Source organism: Zophobas morio, unplaced genomic scaffold, assembly GCF_036711695.1.
Source record: "Zophobas morio isolate AGI-343-1 ecotype UQ-CSIRO unplaced genomic scaffold, CSIRO_AGI_Zmor_V1 ptg000307l, whole genome shotgun sequence".
Lineage (NCBI taxonomy): Eukaryota > Metazoa > Arthropoda > Insecta > Coleoptera > Tenebrionidae > Zophobas > Zophobas morio.
The window spans coordinates 1-12,502 of record NW_026972411.1 but is presented as its reverse complement, the minus strand read 5'-3'; the positions used below and the strand labels follow the sequence as shown (position 1 = coordinate 12,502).

At 35.3% G+C, this 12,502-nt stretch overlaps 3 protein-coding genes and 1 long non-coding RNA gene across 4 annotated transcripts; 1 reads left to right on the top strand and 3 right to left on the bottom strand.

Moving 5' to 3' along the window:
• Positions 1 to 111: 111 nt before the first annotated feature.
• On the bottom strand, positions 112 to 1,022 carry LOC135119804 (uncharacterized). Its single transcript, XM_064044191.1, has 5 exons — positions 948 to 1,022; positions 721 to 876; positions 536 to 654; positions 392 to 469; positions 112 to 335 (listed from the first exon to the last, which is right to left on the bottom strand). Exons 1-5 carry the CDS (start codon positions 1,015 to 1,017, stop codon positions 180 to 182), a joined length of 579 nt encoding a protein of 192 aa, XP_063900261.1. The 5' UTR covers positions 1,018 to 1,022; the 3' UTR covers positions 112 to 179.
• Positions 1,023 to 3,139: 2,117 nt separating this feature from the next.
• On the top strand, positions 3,140 to 3,606 carry LOC135119810 (uncharacterized). Its single transcript, XR_010278376.1, has 3 exons — positions 3,140 to 3,228; positions 3,283 to 3,364; positions 3,425 to 3,606. It is a non-coding gene; the product is annotated as an uncharacterized LOC135119810 (long non-coding RNA).
• A 4,403-nt stretch (positions 3,607 to 8,009) lies between these two features.
• On the bottom strand, positions 8,010 to 10,194 carry LOC135119807 (cullin-1-like). Its single transcript, XM_064044201.1, has 12 exons — positions 10,036 to 10,194; positions 9,797 to 9,907; positions 9,576 to 9,722; positions 9,363 to 9,494; positions 9,263 to 9,311; positions 9,073 to 9,197; positions 8,904 to 9,018; positions 8,733 to 8,842; positions 8,541 to 8,672; positions 8,378 to 8,488; positions 8,227 to 8,312; positions 8,010 to 8,176 (listed from the first exon to the last, which is right to left on the bottom strand). Exons 1-12 carry the CDS (start codon positions 10,093 to 10,095, stop codon positions 8,068 to 8,070), a joined length of 1,287 nt encoding a protein of 428 aa, XP_063900271.1. The 5' UTR covers positions 10,096 to 10,194; the 3' UTR covers positions 8,010 to 8,067.
• A 7-nt stretch (positions 10,195 to 10,201) lies between these two features.
• Positions 10,202 to 11,732, bottom strand: LOC135119808 (cullin-2-like). The gene is made up of 9 exons (XM_064044202.1): positions 11,647 to 11,732; positions 11,394 to 11,527; positions 11,170 to 11,271; positions 11,052 to 11,099; positions 10,914 to 10,985; positions 10,766 to 10,835; positions 10,567 to 10,712; positions 10,437 to 10,505; positions 10,202 to 10,312 (listed from the first exon to the last, which is right to left on the bottom strand). Exons 2-9 carry the CDS (start codon positions 11,505 to 11,507, stop codon positions 10,202 to 10,204), a joined length of 732 nt encoding a protein of 243 aa, XP_063900272.1. The 5' UTR covers positions 11,508 to 11,527; positions 11,647 to 11,732.
• Positions 11,733 to 12,502: the final 770 nt, after the last annotated feature.

Here is a 12,502-nt window from a genome sequence, read left to right as displayed (position 1 = left end):
CTGTGGGTACTAGTTGTATAGTAATTCGCTTATTTTAATAAATAAACAAAGTAAAATAAGTTCTACTATATATGACTTTATAGCAGTTATAACCAGTGGCTGTAGCAGTGATTCTTCTAACCCGAACTAAATAGGTTAACAAACAGAGTAACTTGAGGAAAACCATAAAGGATTGTAAATCATAAAAAAAAATCGTCTGTAAGCCTTTCCTCGTTTTTTTCTAACACTTGCGCTGAACTCTCTGATGATCTTGCCGTAGAGGCGCCGAATTTAGACCACCCAAGTGCTTGTGGAAGCTTTTTATTAGCAACCATATTGTTAACACTTTTAAGTATCTATTAGAAAAAATAAAAGTTTACTACTTTATTTTATACTATTTACATTAAAATACCTTATTCCGAAGTTTTAAGGCCTCTTCACTAGCAGGTTGCTTATAAATAGATATATATGCTTGGGTTCTAGGAAAATACTGGAAAACAAAGTGATAAACGGATTTTAAACACTTCAAATTTTTTAAAAAAATACTTATAAACACCTCTATGTAATTTAAAAATTCTTGAGCTTCCCGTAATTTGTTTAGAGTGCCTCCACTAATGTCCCCACCTTTAACTTTTTTTTCAGCCTGTGCAACAGCTCGAGAAGCTTTTCGTTTTTCTATAAATTACAAAAAAAACATATTTGAAATAGTTCTTGAGTTTCTTAATATGTGATAAGGCAAACCAAAAAATTTAACCATCTTATACTTCTTAGAAAGGTCTTTTTGGCTTACTTTCGCAGAAGTAATCTCTTTTTTTTCAAGTAAACTTTCAAGGGTGGATTTACTAGCCACTCTAACTTCATCGGGTAAAGAGTTTTTCTTAAGTAAGCGCTGTAAATCTGTCATGAGACGAGAGCAATGAGAGTCTAAAACAAAGTAATGGTGCAATCAGACAAAAATATATGCTTACCTCTTATTCGTTTACTACGTGGTTTGTTTTTGTTTCTGAACTTACTTGAACATTTAACACGACCATTCATTAAGCAAAAAGGTCAATTGTTCAGTATAGCAGAGATGAAGGAAGAGAATAAATTGATACCCTAACACTTTTGCGTCCACGTGCATATTAATGAAGTTAGATATACAAAAAAATAAATTTCAGGCTTTCGTGTTAGATTTCTCACCATGCTAAGGTATGAACAACTTAAAGGGCCACTTGTTACGGTATCGAATCCTAACATGGCTAAAATCTAATATAAGCGCACATAATTACAAAATGTTGAAAAGGCTCGTAAAAACTGATTACGAACTATACGCAGAATATTTTTAAACATTAGAAAAACTAAGCTGTTTGCTTCATTTTACACAGCATTGCACAAATCAATGATAATTATGAAGTAGGCCATGCTTTAATTTGTCTATGTTGTTTTATTTGGCCTATTCCGAATGTGGCAGTTTAATGCTTAAAGGGAGTACTTAACGGTTTATTTCTACACTGTATATAGGCAGTAAAGTTTTGAAAAATTATATTGATAATGTTCGACACGAAGCTTTTTGCTTTGTAAATGTAGATTAATACTGTATACTTATATAAATTTTTTATTATAAACTCTATAAGCCTTTGTCCGAACTACAAATCAATTTTAATATAAATATTTTAGTTTTAACACCCATGGCAATAAAACGATGGAATAAGTCTTGTCGAGACAAAGAATATCTATATATTTTTTATTATTATTCTGGCATTGGTATACTACGGTCGACTTTTTGAAAGGTCTTAAACTGCTTAGTGGAATTTGAGCACGACTATTAAAAATCTGAGGACAAGGTTAGATGCGTAACTATTAAAAAAGACTGAAAGAGTCACATTGGTGATTGAAACCGCAACCCTGAGTATGGGCTTTTATGCTGCTAAACCGCTGAGCTAAGACGACAACTCTCGTAAAGTATGAGGATTTTACGTATTTAACCTGTTAACGACAGTCTACCAGTGGCTTCTTCCTTAAAGGAGCAACGAGGGAACATCAGGCTTCAACCCCGTCATCTGGACAATACTGGTGAAAAAAAAAACCGCTAAGAAACTAACTAGAGAGGTGAGCCTAATCTTGATCCGAGGCATTCTCCTCAAACGTGCAGGTGCCTGTTAAAATCGAGTGTAGGGTGTTTAAAGTTACTTTGATTTTGCAATTTTTTTTATATTTTCTCTGGCGTGATGATATCAGTATTTATGAGGGGAAGGTTGAAAACTCAAGTGAGATCACGATTAATGAAATATTAACCGCTGAGTTAGCAACCTAGTTAGAAAAATCAGAAAGTATGAGCTGCACCGAATCTTGCTTGATATAGCTCTTAAGCACTGAGCTACGGACGAGAACTCTTAATCCTGGTTTGATGGATTTACTTATTTGAACACTTCTATCCCTTTATTTTTACTTGGAGACTGCACGCGATGATATAACCTTTTTGGGCGTCTTCATTGTAATATAAGGTTTTTCCTCCCAATATGCTAAATAAGTACGGTAAATGTTATGGTTATAGTTCCCGATGCAGTGAATGTTAAAGCTTTCTGCTGAACTTTTGTAAATTACGGTCGAGACAGGCTCCACGAGATAAATGATTAATTACATACCAATTTTTGGAAATCGGGCGTGCTTTGTGCTAAGTTTTTTGTCTCGGTTTTTTAACGTTAAAAATATTAACAAAACAGCTTACTTTGCAGCATTACCCTCATTATTAAATCTTCTAGTAGAAAATTTAAAATCAATTAATTCACTCTAAGAGTGAGGACATATACATTTATGAACACATAAACATAGATGTTTTATTAAAGCCCTACAGTTTTACCCTTAAACGCAACAATAAACTAAGGCTGGCAGAGCACCGATACTTAAATGCTAGCCAACAAAAATTTGTTCTAGAAGTCACATGCTTAAGAGAAATAAATAGAATGAAAGGAAATCGCTAGATGTAACAGTTTTACTTTGAAGGCAAATAATTAGTAATGGGGTAACACAAAAAATTGGGGGCCCTTCCGCAAAACTCTAGCCTGATTCACCTAAACTGTATCCGTGCACCAATCGCTTTTTAACTGAATAAAAATGTGTTATAAAAGAGCCACTTGGAAAATCGCTCAAGATTCATTCTCTCTTTTCGCTTCCTTTTTATCGGTGCAGTCCATTATGCCGAAAGCCGTTTACCAACACTCTTTGTGCCGCGGCTTAAACAAGGGTCATAAAGTTCAAAAACGTGAGGTGTATTATTTATTATTTTTCTTTAGAACCCTTTTCGTAATACAATTTTTAAAGACCGGCATAAGGCCTTCAAGACGACGAGGCGCCCTTTCTAAACGAATTTCTGTCATTCGTGAAGTGATAAGGGAGGTTGCAGGTTTCTTTAACCACCACCTTTTGTAATTATATATAAATTATATAATTATGTTATTTTTAGGATATGCACCTTATGAAAAAAGAATAATGGAACTCCTACGTTTGTCCCGAGATCGTCGTGCTCTTCGATTTGCAAAAAGACGACTGGGTACCCACAGACGCGCTATTCGTAAAAGAGAAGAGTTACACGGTGTACTGCAAAAGACTTAAAAAATTTTGCATAAAATTTACTTTCACTTGTTATACATGGCTTTTATTGTATTTTATGTTAAATTCGTAAAAGACTTTATAATAGGCACTTACGGCATAGCGGGTATACATAGTCGGTTATATATATTTTAAAATTAATATGCCTGGACAAACCCAGGTTTACTGCAAACATTTCTGGATGTCTTTTTTAATTTTTCAGGTTTTAGTAAAGGAAAGAGATAAAATCTTTTTTTTGTGAGAAAGTCAGGTTTGTTAAATATACCGCTTCAGAGGTGCAGATGGCTCGTTTACCTGTAAAGGTCAGTAAACTATATGTTTATCGAGTGTTCTTCGTCAGTAGATTGAGGAGGTAGATTTTAAATTTTACATAGTGGAATAATATATAAGAAAATTTATAATGACGCTGCACAGTTTTTAAAAACTTAAAGACGCCATTGGATAAAAGTTAACTAGTTGCTTACGTATACGTTAGTTTCTATTGACACAAGCCGTTGTTTTAATTTTTATTTGCGGTATTATCGCACGTTTAACAAACTAATATTTCATATAGTAAGAATTTATTAATTTTTAGAGCCATGCTTATAATTTATTGATTTTAAGGACTTATATAGCATTTATATTTTATAAATATTCGCCTTTTTATAAGCATAATTTATATTTAACGCTGATTTTCCGAAGTTGCTTGTAATCTTTGCCCCTTTGACCACCAAACTTTGTTTCTATAGCCAGAAGAAATAAGCAATAAATCACCACTTCCATTACCTTGCTGTCTTACTTTGGTAAAGTCGCGAGAGCTACTCTGTTATACAGATTACCCATATTTGACCAGGGAAAGCATATCAGCCAAGTTTCAATACCAGGGAGGAGCTCATGGCATTGAGATTCGATGTCCCACAAAGGACTGGCCTGCTTCGTTATAGACAGGACTTTCCGACCACCGGACTTCGTGATATTCTACTTATTTACACCTCACTTTTTATATTCTCTCATTAGAAAGAGGAGAAGAGTGATAAGAAGTTTTTCGAGATACGCTGCCTTGGAGACCTAATAACTTAAGAGCAAGGTTGTTGAAGAAGGTTTTAAAGGCATACAGGTGTATGTAAAACTCAGTATCTTTAGATAAAATTTTGATAGCCCTTGTTATAGGAGGAAAGATGCATAGAGATAGCTACAGCACAAGTTAACAAATTATTTGAGTGTTTGTATTGCTTAAAACACTGAGGGCAGTTTCCAATAAGTAGTGCAAAAGATTTTGCTTTTAAAAAGTAAGTGGGAGTTGTGCACTCAACTTGTGTTGATGAACAGAGTAAGTTTTTTTTTTTAAAAGCTGAATCCTTTTACTTTAGTCACAGAAGACATTAAGCTTTCAAATGTTTTAATAATTAATCAATAACTTCTTTATTTCATATAAGCACACATATAAACCTTATTCGTATATTGTGTTTAAAAAGGTAATTAGCAAGGGGCTATTAGATCCAAAAATACTAAAATATGAGTTGAATGCTCCAGGCAAAGGAGCAAGATTTTTTACATGTTCATATTCACTTTACCATACAACACATCAAATATAATCTATTTTAATGTAAACCTGATATAAATCAGTTATAATCTAGGTATTAATTCTCTTTTATAAAAAGTTATAAGTTAGTCGGGTTTCCCCATATACAAACAACCGGTATTGCTACGAAGAATATAAGGTTTGAAACACCGTTAGGGTTTTAATTTTTTTTTTTTTCTTAATGTACGCACCAAGTGGCATGTGAGATTTCACACCAACCAAAAGTGGGCGCCCAGCTAAAGGAAAAGGACATCATTTTATGAAAACCGGCTTAACAGTTTGCTTTAACCATTCCACTCAGTTAATGAAATTTGGAGTAAGTTAAGATGAAAGGAAATTATCTGTGAGCTGGCTTTAATTTTGAAATGCAATAATTGGCGTTATCGTAAAATCTTAAGGAGCTTCGTTAAAAAAAGGTGTGTTTTTGCCTCAATATATAGATTTAACAAAGTTGCAAGCTAAAACACTCGCGTAATAATTTTTTAGGGGAGTTATTTACTCGTAAAAATAGAATTTTAAATGCAGCATCGTTTAATAAATTTGTGATCAATTCTTTTGTTAAAATCTATTTGAAGCTTTTACGATATCAGCCCTTAATTTTTTTAATTAACGAGGATAAGAAAAGGCTAATAAGCTTTCGTTCTATAAAAAAGGGTATTTAAAATTTAGGGAGGTAAGAAGAATTGTTCAATAATTTAAAAAAAACTGTCATGCCCCTTGCACTTTATATGTGGTATGGCTACACAAGTGGTACGAGCATGCTATTAATTGTTATGTTTAACGCCGTTTCCTAAACGGTAACTTAAGTATATAAAATTACGAACATTATGGTTAATTGCGTGGCTTATAAGTTAAATACTTAAAAGCTACAATTAATAGAACACCTAGTTAAGTTTTCCACACAATTTTTCATGCGCTCTCCCACATACACTTAATTTTAAGTATATGGGACAATTTATAGAGCAGTGCTTGTAAAATAAGAGGAAAATCCGAGCAAGATTACGCCTACCACTAAATTGAAGGTCAGGTGAACCACTTTACATTAATATTTATAGTGAAGCACAGTCTCTCATACGATGGGTACCAACATGTCATGGTAAAAGGTCAATGTTAGGTCAAAACATAACGACTTTATTTTCTAATAAAAGGGTAGTAATATAAAAGATCTGTCAACTATGGGTCAAAACGTGCTACAGGCTTAAAATTTTGCTTAATATCATCAGCAATAAACAAAGAAGGCATAGCTCTAAGCACTACACCCACGAATGCCAAAATTCGCCAGTCTAACTTTAGGGCAACTGTTTCCAGCCGTTAGTATCAGTTACATGGTCTCTTTACCTTGTAACGAACCTCAGGACAGCAACACTGCAGTAAGCAATGGGCTATTAATATATCAAACTGCGCTTATAAGTGATGTGTGTCCGACCCAATGTAACATATGACACACACTACTGTTGCTTAAGCATTTAATCCGCCGTAAACTATGACAGCACAGTAAGTGCAGCGAATCTAACTGCTACGGTTACTGGCCGGAGGGTATCACTTTGTGAGCAACGACACATTATGATGTCCTGGGTTTCCCACAACTAAATAAGAGCATAGTCATTACTGCTTATTAACGGGTAGGGAGGCATACAACCTGTGCTTACTGCTTTTAGCACACCTTTAGAATATGTTGACCTTTGTAAAAATGTAATATCAAAATTCATAAAATGATTTTTCCTAGTTTAATTCTCTAGCGGTACTTGATCATTTAATATCTTTAAAACTTATGGTAAGGAGCCAGTATTATTGTACGTAGGTTTCCCCCCCCCACCCCCCCACATCCTTCTTTATAACTTCAGCAATGTGCAATGCAACCCGTTAAATACGTAAAGCCAATACACCAAGATCGAGAGTTGTCGCCGTAGCTCAGCGGTTAAAGGCATTGACGCGCATACTCAAGGTTGTGGAGCTCGATTCTACCGGAGCGAACCCCTTTTTCGGTCTTTAATATGGTCGCGTATTTAACCTCGTCGGCATAAATTCTAATACACTGCAGTCTACAACCTCCAAACATGGTGAGGATACGGCAAACCATTTTGGTTGCAATTTCATAATTCTGTTTTAATTAAAGTGATTATATTCTTTAAATATGTATGTTTTCCACGAAAATAAAGTTTTCAGTAGTTGTTAATACTTGAACGATAGAAAAAGGCTATATAAAAGTTAACCTCTCTTGTAGGCACAGAAAAGAAGTCTAAAAGTTGTTCTGACTTCACCTTTAACAGTGGCGCCGACAGATGCAACTTTATAAACTAGATAAAGTTTAAATAAAACTAAATTCAAAAAAAAACATTTATTAATTCTTGATATCTTGATAAAAATATTTATGCACCAAATAATTTTAATTACTTTTGATGTTTATTTTTAAAACCATATTAATGTCACCAGCAGAAACTTGCTTTCCTTATTATTTCAAAATTTAATTTCTTAAAAAGGGCATCTTGTTAATTAAGTTTTTTTATTATTAAAACTACAGGGCGTCTTCTAAGGCTAATGCAGTTAATACCCAAAAATAATTCTGCTTTTAGACTACAACGTGCTGCTATATCTCCTTTCTGGTTATGAAGGGTGGCATTTACCGTACTTCGCGCGCACTGTGGTATTGTTTAAATAAGGATCTCTTATATCTAATAGAACGCTTTTCAGCATATAAGTCGAACTTTTCCAATTGATACTCTATAAAACTTGTAGATTCTTTAAACAAATAAACTATAATTTTTCCTAAACTTTTCTTATAATATACAAAGAGAATTTGAAAGAATTTGACTCCAATAACTTTTTTTAACTTAAATTTCCAGAGCAATGCAGAACTTTTTTTAATACAAAAGTGGAAATAAAAGTGTAGCAAATTTGAAAGTGAGGTTGATAGGATGTTTAGAGTGATAGAGCGACTACGATATGTACTCGTAGCAGTCGGTGAAGTCAGCCGCTCTGGCGAGGTACTGCTGATCGATAAGACTTTCTATGCACTTTTTAATCATGGCTATAGCCGGTTTGAACCTGCATAGGGGCAATAAAAACAGTAGAGGTAACTTAGCTAATGAAGGTACCTTAAAGATGTTTGGGACGCAACTTCACTAAGGAGCTGCCGATGAGCTATTTTTCGGCGGGTCTTCATTATACGCATGATGGTTGCCTGACATTAGCATTTCAAACCAAACCACTTAACTCCTTAACAGCAACCCCATGCGAGGCATGCACCTGCAAGGAGATTTGCCGGTCAGTAATGACGGCGTCGATAGTAGCTTTGGAAGCGTCTTTCTGGTTCTCTGTCTCTCCAATGGAGGCAGGTAACTTAAATTTGCCGCCGCCCTGTGGTATCATCGCTGAGTATCGGGTAGTTACATGGGTCATATATGCTCACCCTCGCTCGAGAAAAGCGTTTGTTTAAGACGACTTGTGCAGGAGTACCACTCCACGCTAAGATTTTTGCATTAATTAACGTGGCCAGCGTGTTGTCGAGTAGGGCCCCCTTTAGCAACGTGTTTACCTCTATCTTTTGTTAAAGATGTCTAGAAGAAGTAGAAAAGAGGTTGCAGCGTCAAAACACGAATACCTCTTCAATGGATACAGTGTCTTTATAGTTAAACAGCAAAAGTATGCTCATCTGGTAGAAAGAGCACTGCACCTCGTAACGCCTGGGCAAATAGTTCATTCGGAGCTCGCCTAAAAGGTATTTTATACGAAATGTAGAACATAAGAGGAGAGCAAGCATCAGGAAAGCTACACTTGGATAGATAAGGAAGCCACTGCAGTTTCCGCCCGGAATGTTGCGAGACGTAAAATTTTTCAAACGCAAGCAAAACTTGCTTTAAGACAGAAGGGGGTTGGGGAAACGGTTGCTGAACAAATGAGCGGTACTCATTGAGTAAACATGGATACCTTACAAAGCAAACCTGGGCTGCTATTGGCCAAGATGCTCGGCCAAGTACCACTATGCGGAAGTTATCAAAAGTGTTTTCTCGGTGGTCGCATAGATATTTCCGAAAGGCAACGCTCAGCTTCTCAGAGGTTCCAATGTCTATGAAAAGGGGAACATGCGTACACTGATCCACAAATTGCCACTTAAGATCTATAAAAGCGGACCTGTCAGCATGCTTTCCAGTTTGGCCGTATAATCATTCCCGCACGTTTGCTTCAGTAAAGATCAGTTTAGTGGGAAGTATTACTTTTGATCAACACTGACTTTTAGTGAACTTATCATCTGGGTTTCTGCCTCAAGAGAGGACGAAGTGCTGTTGATAAGCCGTTTAGCCAAAAGACGCGAGTAAAACTTCAGAAAGACGTCTTTCTCATCAAGATATTCAAAGAGTGTGACCTGGTTAATAAAGAGATGCGGATAAGCAAGCAGGAGAACCACCGCATAAAAATTACTGGATAGGATCGAATCTGACGTTACCATTTTGTTTAGTTTTTCGTCGATATCGTAATTAACGGGGTTTCTGCTTGATTTCTTAAGAAAAGCGTCGCAGTAGAATGCAAGGAGTTCAGGGCTCTTAGAAAGATGTCGCTCTCCGTTCGTTGCGTTAATGACAACTCTAAATGCCTTAAGATGATTGCTCAGCGATGCAATAAACCCAAATATAGCAAAGAACAAAGAAGTGGTGAATAAAAGAGTGCCTTGTCGACGGCAGCAATAAAGTAGGCGTTATTTTCAAAAGCTGTTCTACAAAGTGCAAGATAGTTGGAGCGCATAGAAAACAGAAAGTCTACGTAGTCCACGGGGGTAACCTAAAAAAGGAGGAAAACACTATTAAACTCATTATTATTCTAATTAAGGGTGTTTGAAAATAGAAGATCAGTGCCGCAATAGGACAAGTGAAGGTGAGGAGGCTTTGCCTAATATGAAAGACGAGTACAGGGTCGGAGTGGCCAGGAGAGCCTCTTACGAGACCCTCCTCCGATAAATAGTTAAGCATGCGACTAGAGACCGGTTCGACGAGAGGAGGGACTCGCTTGATCAAAGAATACAGCACCGACAGGGCTTTCGAGAGCGACAAGTACTAATAGGTGAAGATAAAAGGATCAGAAATAAAAGGTGCCTTCGTCGTCTCCTTTCCTCAGATAGTTTTTTATTTCAACTTCAAAAGAAGCGAGCTGATTGGTGATCCACTGCCTTTCGCATTCTTCAAGTACCTTAACAAGTAGAGGATATATAAAACATACACAAAAATAAACATCAAAAGTTAGTAGAAATATATAGAAAAAAGAGCTGTTTCTTTAGATAGATAGTAGACAAGAGAATCTTAAGTAAAATTACTTTAGAATAACTGCTTAGATCAACAAACTTTCGAACGCGTGCTTCTTCCTCCTCGATCCTTTTTAAGGCCTTCAATATAAACAGGAATGATGCGAGAGTTAGAAGTTCTTATAAATACACACAAAAAAACTTTTATCATATAGGCAGTGAAATCCCTTTCAGACGCGAATAAGGCAGCCTCCTTGCTGTAATACTGCGAAGTAACCTCTAGGAAAGGGGCTTCAAAGGCCTGTTGGTACAGGAGGAGGGGAGCCGAAAGGGGAGGATTCAGATAGACTGTGAAGAATAGGGTAACACAACTGATGGCAGGCGGCTATGAAGGCACACACCAAAAGAGTCGATGGCCCCCTTCACCGGCGAGGGATCAACGAAGTTGCCGTTTCTGTCACTTTCTATTTCCTAAAATAATATTGAAGAGGTGAAATGAGAAACTTTAGATAAAAAAATTAAAAGGGAAGGAAAAATAACTGATAATACCGCCAAAATCAAGCAAACCAGCTGTGCTTTATATAAGTCAAATATGTGAATTCTCCACTTTTCTAAACAAAGCTGGAAAAGATTATTAGTACTAGTAAGCAGACTTTCAATTTTTTTAAAAAATACAAATTTTAGCACCTGACTTATAGTGTAAAAGGTAGGCTTGGGCAAATTTTTGACGCAATTCTATTAAATGCGCATAAAAAGCATATAAGTTAAAGCTAATGTCTTGACAGTCAGCGAGGTAGTTAGTTACCATATTAAAATAATAAAAGGCGTGGTCCAAACAGTAAGCACCTCTTTGGTAAACCTTCCACTTCTGGTAATAGCTTTTCAGCAAGTTCCCTTTTACAATTTCCTACAGTTTACAAAGCAAGATTATAAACTTAGAAAAATCCTGGGTACTTTATACCAGGGTAATAAGGTTAAAAATAAGGGTTGTAGTTCGGTAAAAGATATATAAAATTGATGTACACATACCTCACTTATGTCGTAAAGGTGAGTGATTAAGTATTGCTGAACACAAGAGTATAACTCGGCGGAATGAGAGGGACAAGACACACAAGCCCTGTAGACATCCTCACACATTTCCATTTTACTTATTGGCGGATAACCTGAGGAAAAAAAGTAATGAGGATGAAGTAACGCCTTGAATTAAATAATAAAAACAGTTTGCATGTAGTATAGAAGTAAAAAGAATCCTAAAGATTAAAAAAGTCATCAGGAAACTTACAGACTTTAGCAGTTAATACACAAGTAATTTGATTTTTAAGCTTTTTCCATAGTTTCTCAAACAAAATGGGTTTAGGTTTTAAATCAGAGTAAAGTTCTCCTTTCCCTTTTAACATAATCATAAACTTGTAATAAAACCTCTTTAAACAATATGATAAAATATTGCAGAAGCATGTAAATCCTAAAATGTGCGCATCGTGCAAGAATGCTTGAGGCAAGGTGGATAAGAGAGATTATTGTCAGGAAATATTTAAAATGGTAGTGGTGGGTTTAGTGGAAAGAAAGATATTTTAAGTTCGTTTTTAATTTTCAAATTATCATTACCTACATCTGGAGAAGCTTTAAATTATTTTATCTCTATTGAACTACATAGTAAAAGAAAATGATAATGAGTTCATGGTCGTTAAAATAGTTAATAAAATTGGTAATTAATTTTTATATTAATTTAAAACTTGTTTTGCTTAACTATTGTCGCATAAATATAATGAACACGCTCACTCCAAACTTTAAGAAACAACTTGGTTAATCTTAACGAGTTTTTTAATTTTTTTTAACAATAGCTCTGACAAGTAAGGACGTATTTAGTAAAGGGTTTGTAAATAATTATTTCCATATAAAACACAGATACTTCCTATTTTAGGGATTACTAGTTTCCACCTTTTAGCGTGAAAGCTAGTAGGTTATTACACCTTGAAATATTAAAGAATTTGTCATCCCTAATTATCAAAGAGTAGTAAAATGTTTATGATTTCTACCCCACTGTGTCAGTCTAAAAAAAATTATAAAGACAAATTTATGTCTTTAGAGTGCTATTAGCTTGGTTCTACAAAAGTTGTGTTCTAGTATCTTTAACATAA

Bases quoted from the DNA above. Each gene is read 5' to 3' on its own strand.
- LOC135119804 (XM_064044191.1), bottom strand. From the start codon at position 1,017: ATGAATGGTCGTGTTAAATGTTCAAGTAAGTTCAGAAACAAAAACAAA. The intron at 470-535 runs GTGTTTATAAGT...TTTGTTTTCCAG, and splicing joins AATTTTTAAATTACATAGAG to TATTTTCCTAGAACCCAAGC. The intron at 336-391 runs GTATTTTAATGT...TTTTTCTAATAG, and splicing joins CCTTAAAACTTCGGAATAAG to ATACTTAAAAGTGTTAACAA.
- LOC135119807 (XM_064044201.1), bottom strand. From the start codon at position 10,095: ATGCTTAACTATTTATCGGAGGAGGGTCTCGTAAGAGGCTCTCCTGGC. The intron at 9,312-9,362 runs GTCAGTGTTGAT...TCTTTACTGAAG, and splicing joins AGATGATAAGTTCACTAAAA to CAAACGTGCGGGAATGATTA. The intron at 8,313-8,377 runs GTGCATGCCTCG...TGCTAATGTCAG, and splicing joins ACCGGCAAATCTCCTTGCAG to GCAACCATCATGCGTATAAT.
- LOC135119808 (XM_064044202.1), bottom strand. From the start codon at position 11,507: ATGGAAATGTGTGAGGATGTCTACAGGGCTTGTGTGTCTTGTCCCTCT. The intron at 11,272-11,393 runs GTATGTGTACAT...TGTAAACTGTAG, and splicing joins ACCTTTACGACATAAGTGAG to GAAATTGTAAAAGGGAACTT. The intron at 10,313-10,436 runs GTAATTTTACTT...CTACTTGTTAAG, and splicing joins ATCTAAGCAGTTATTCTAAA to GTACTTGAAGAATGCGAAAG.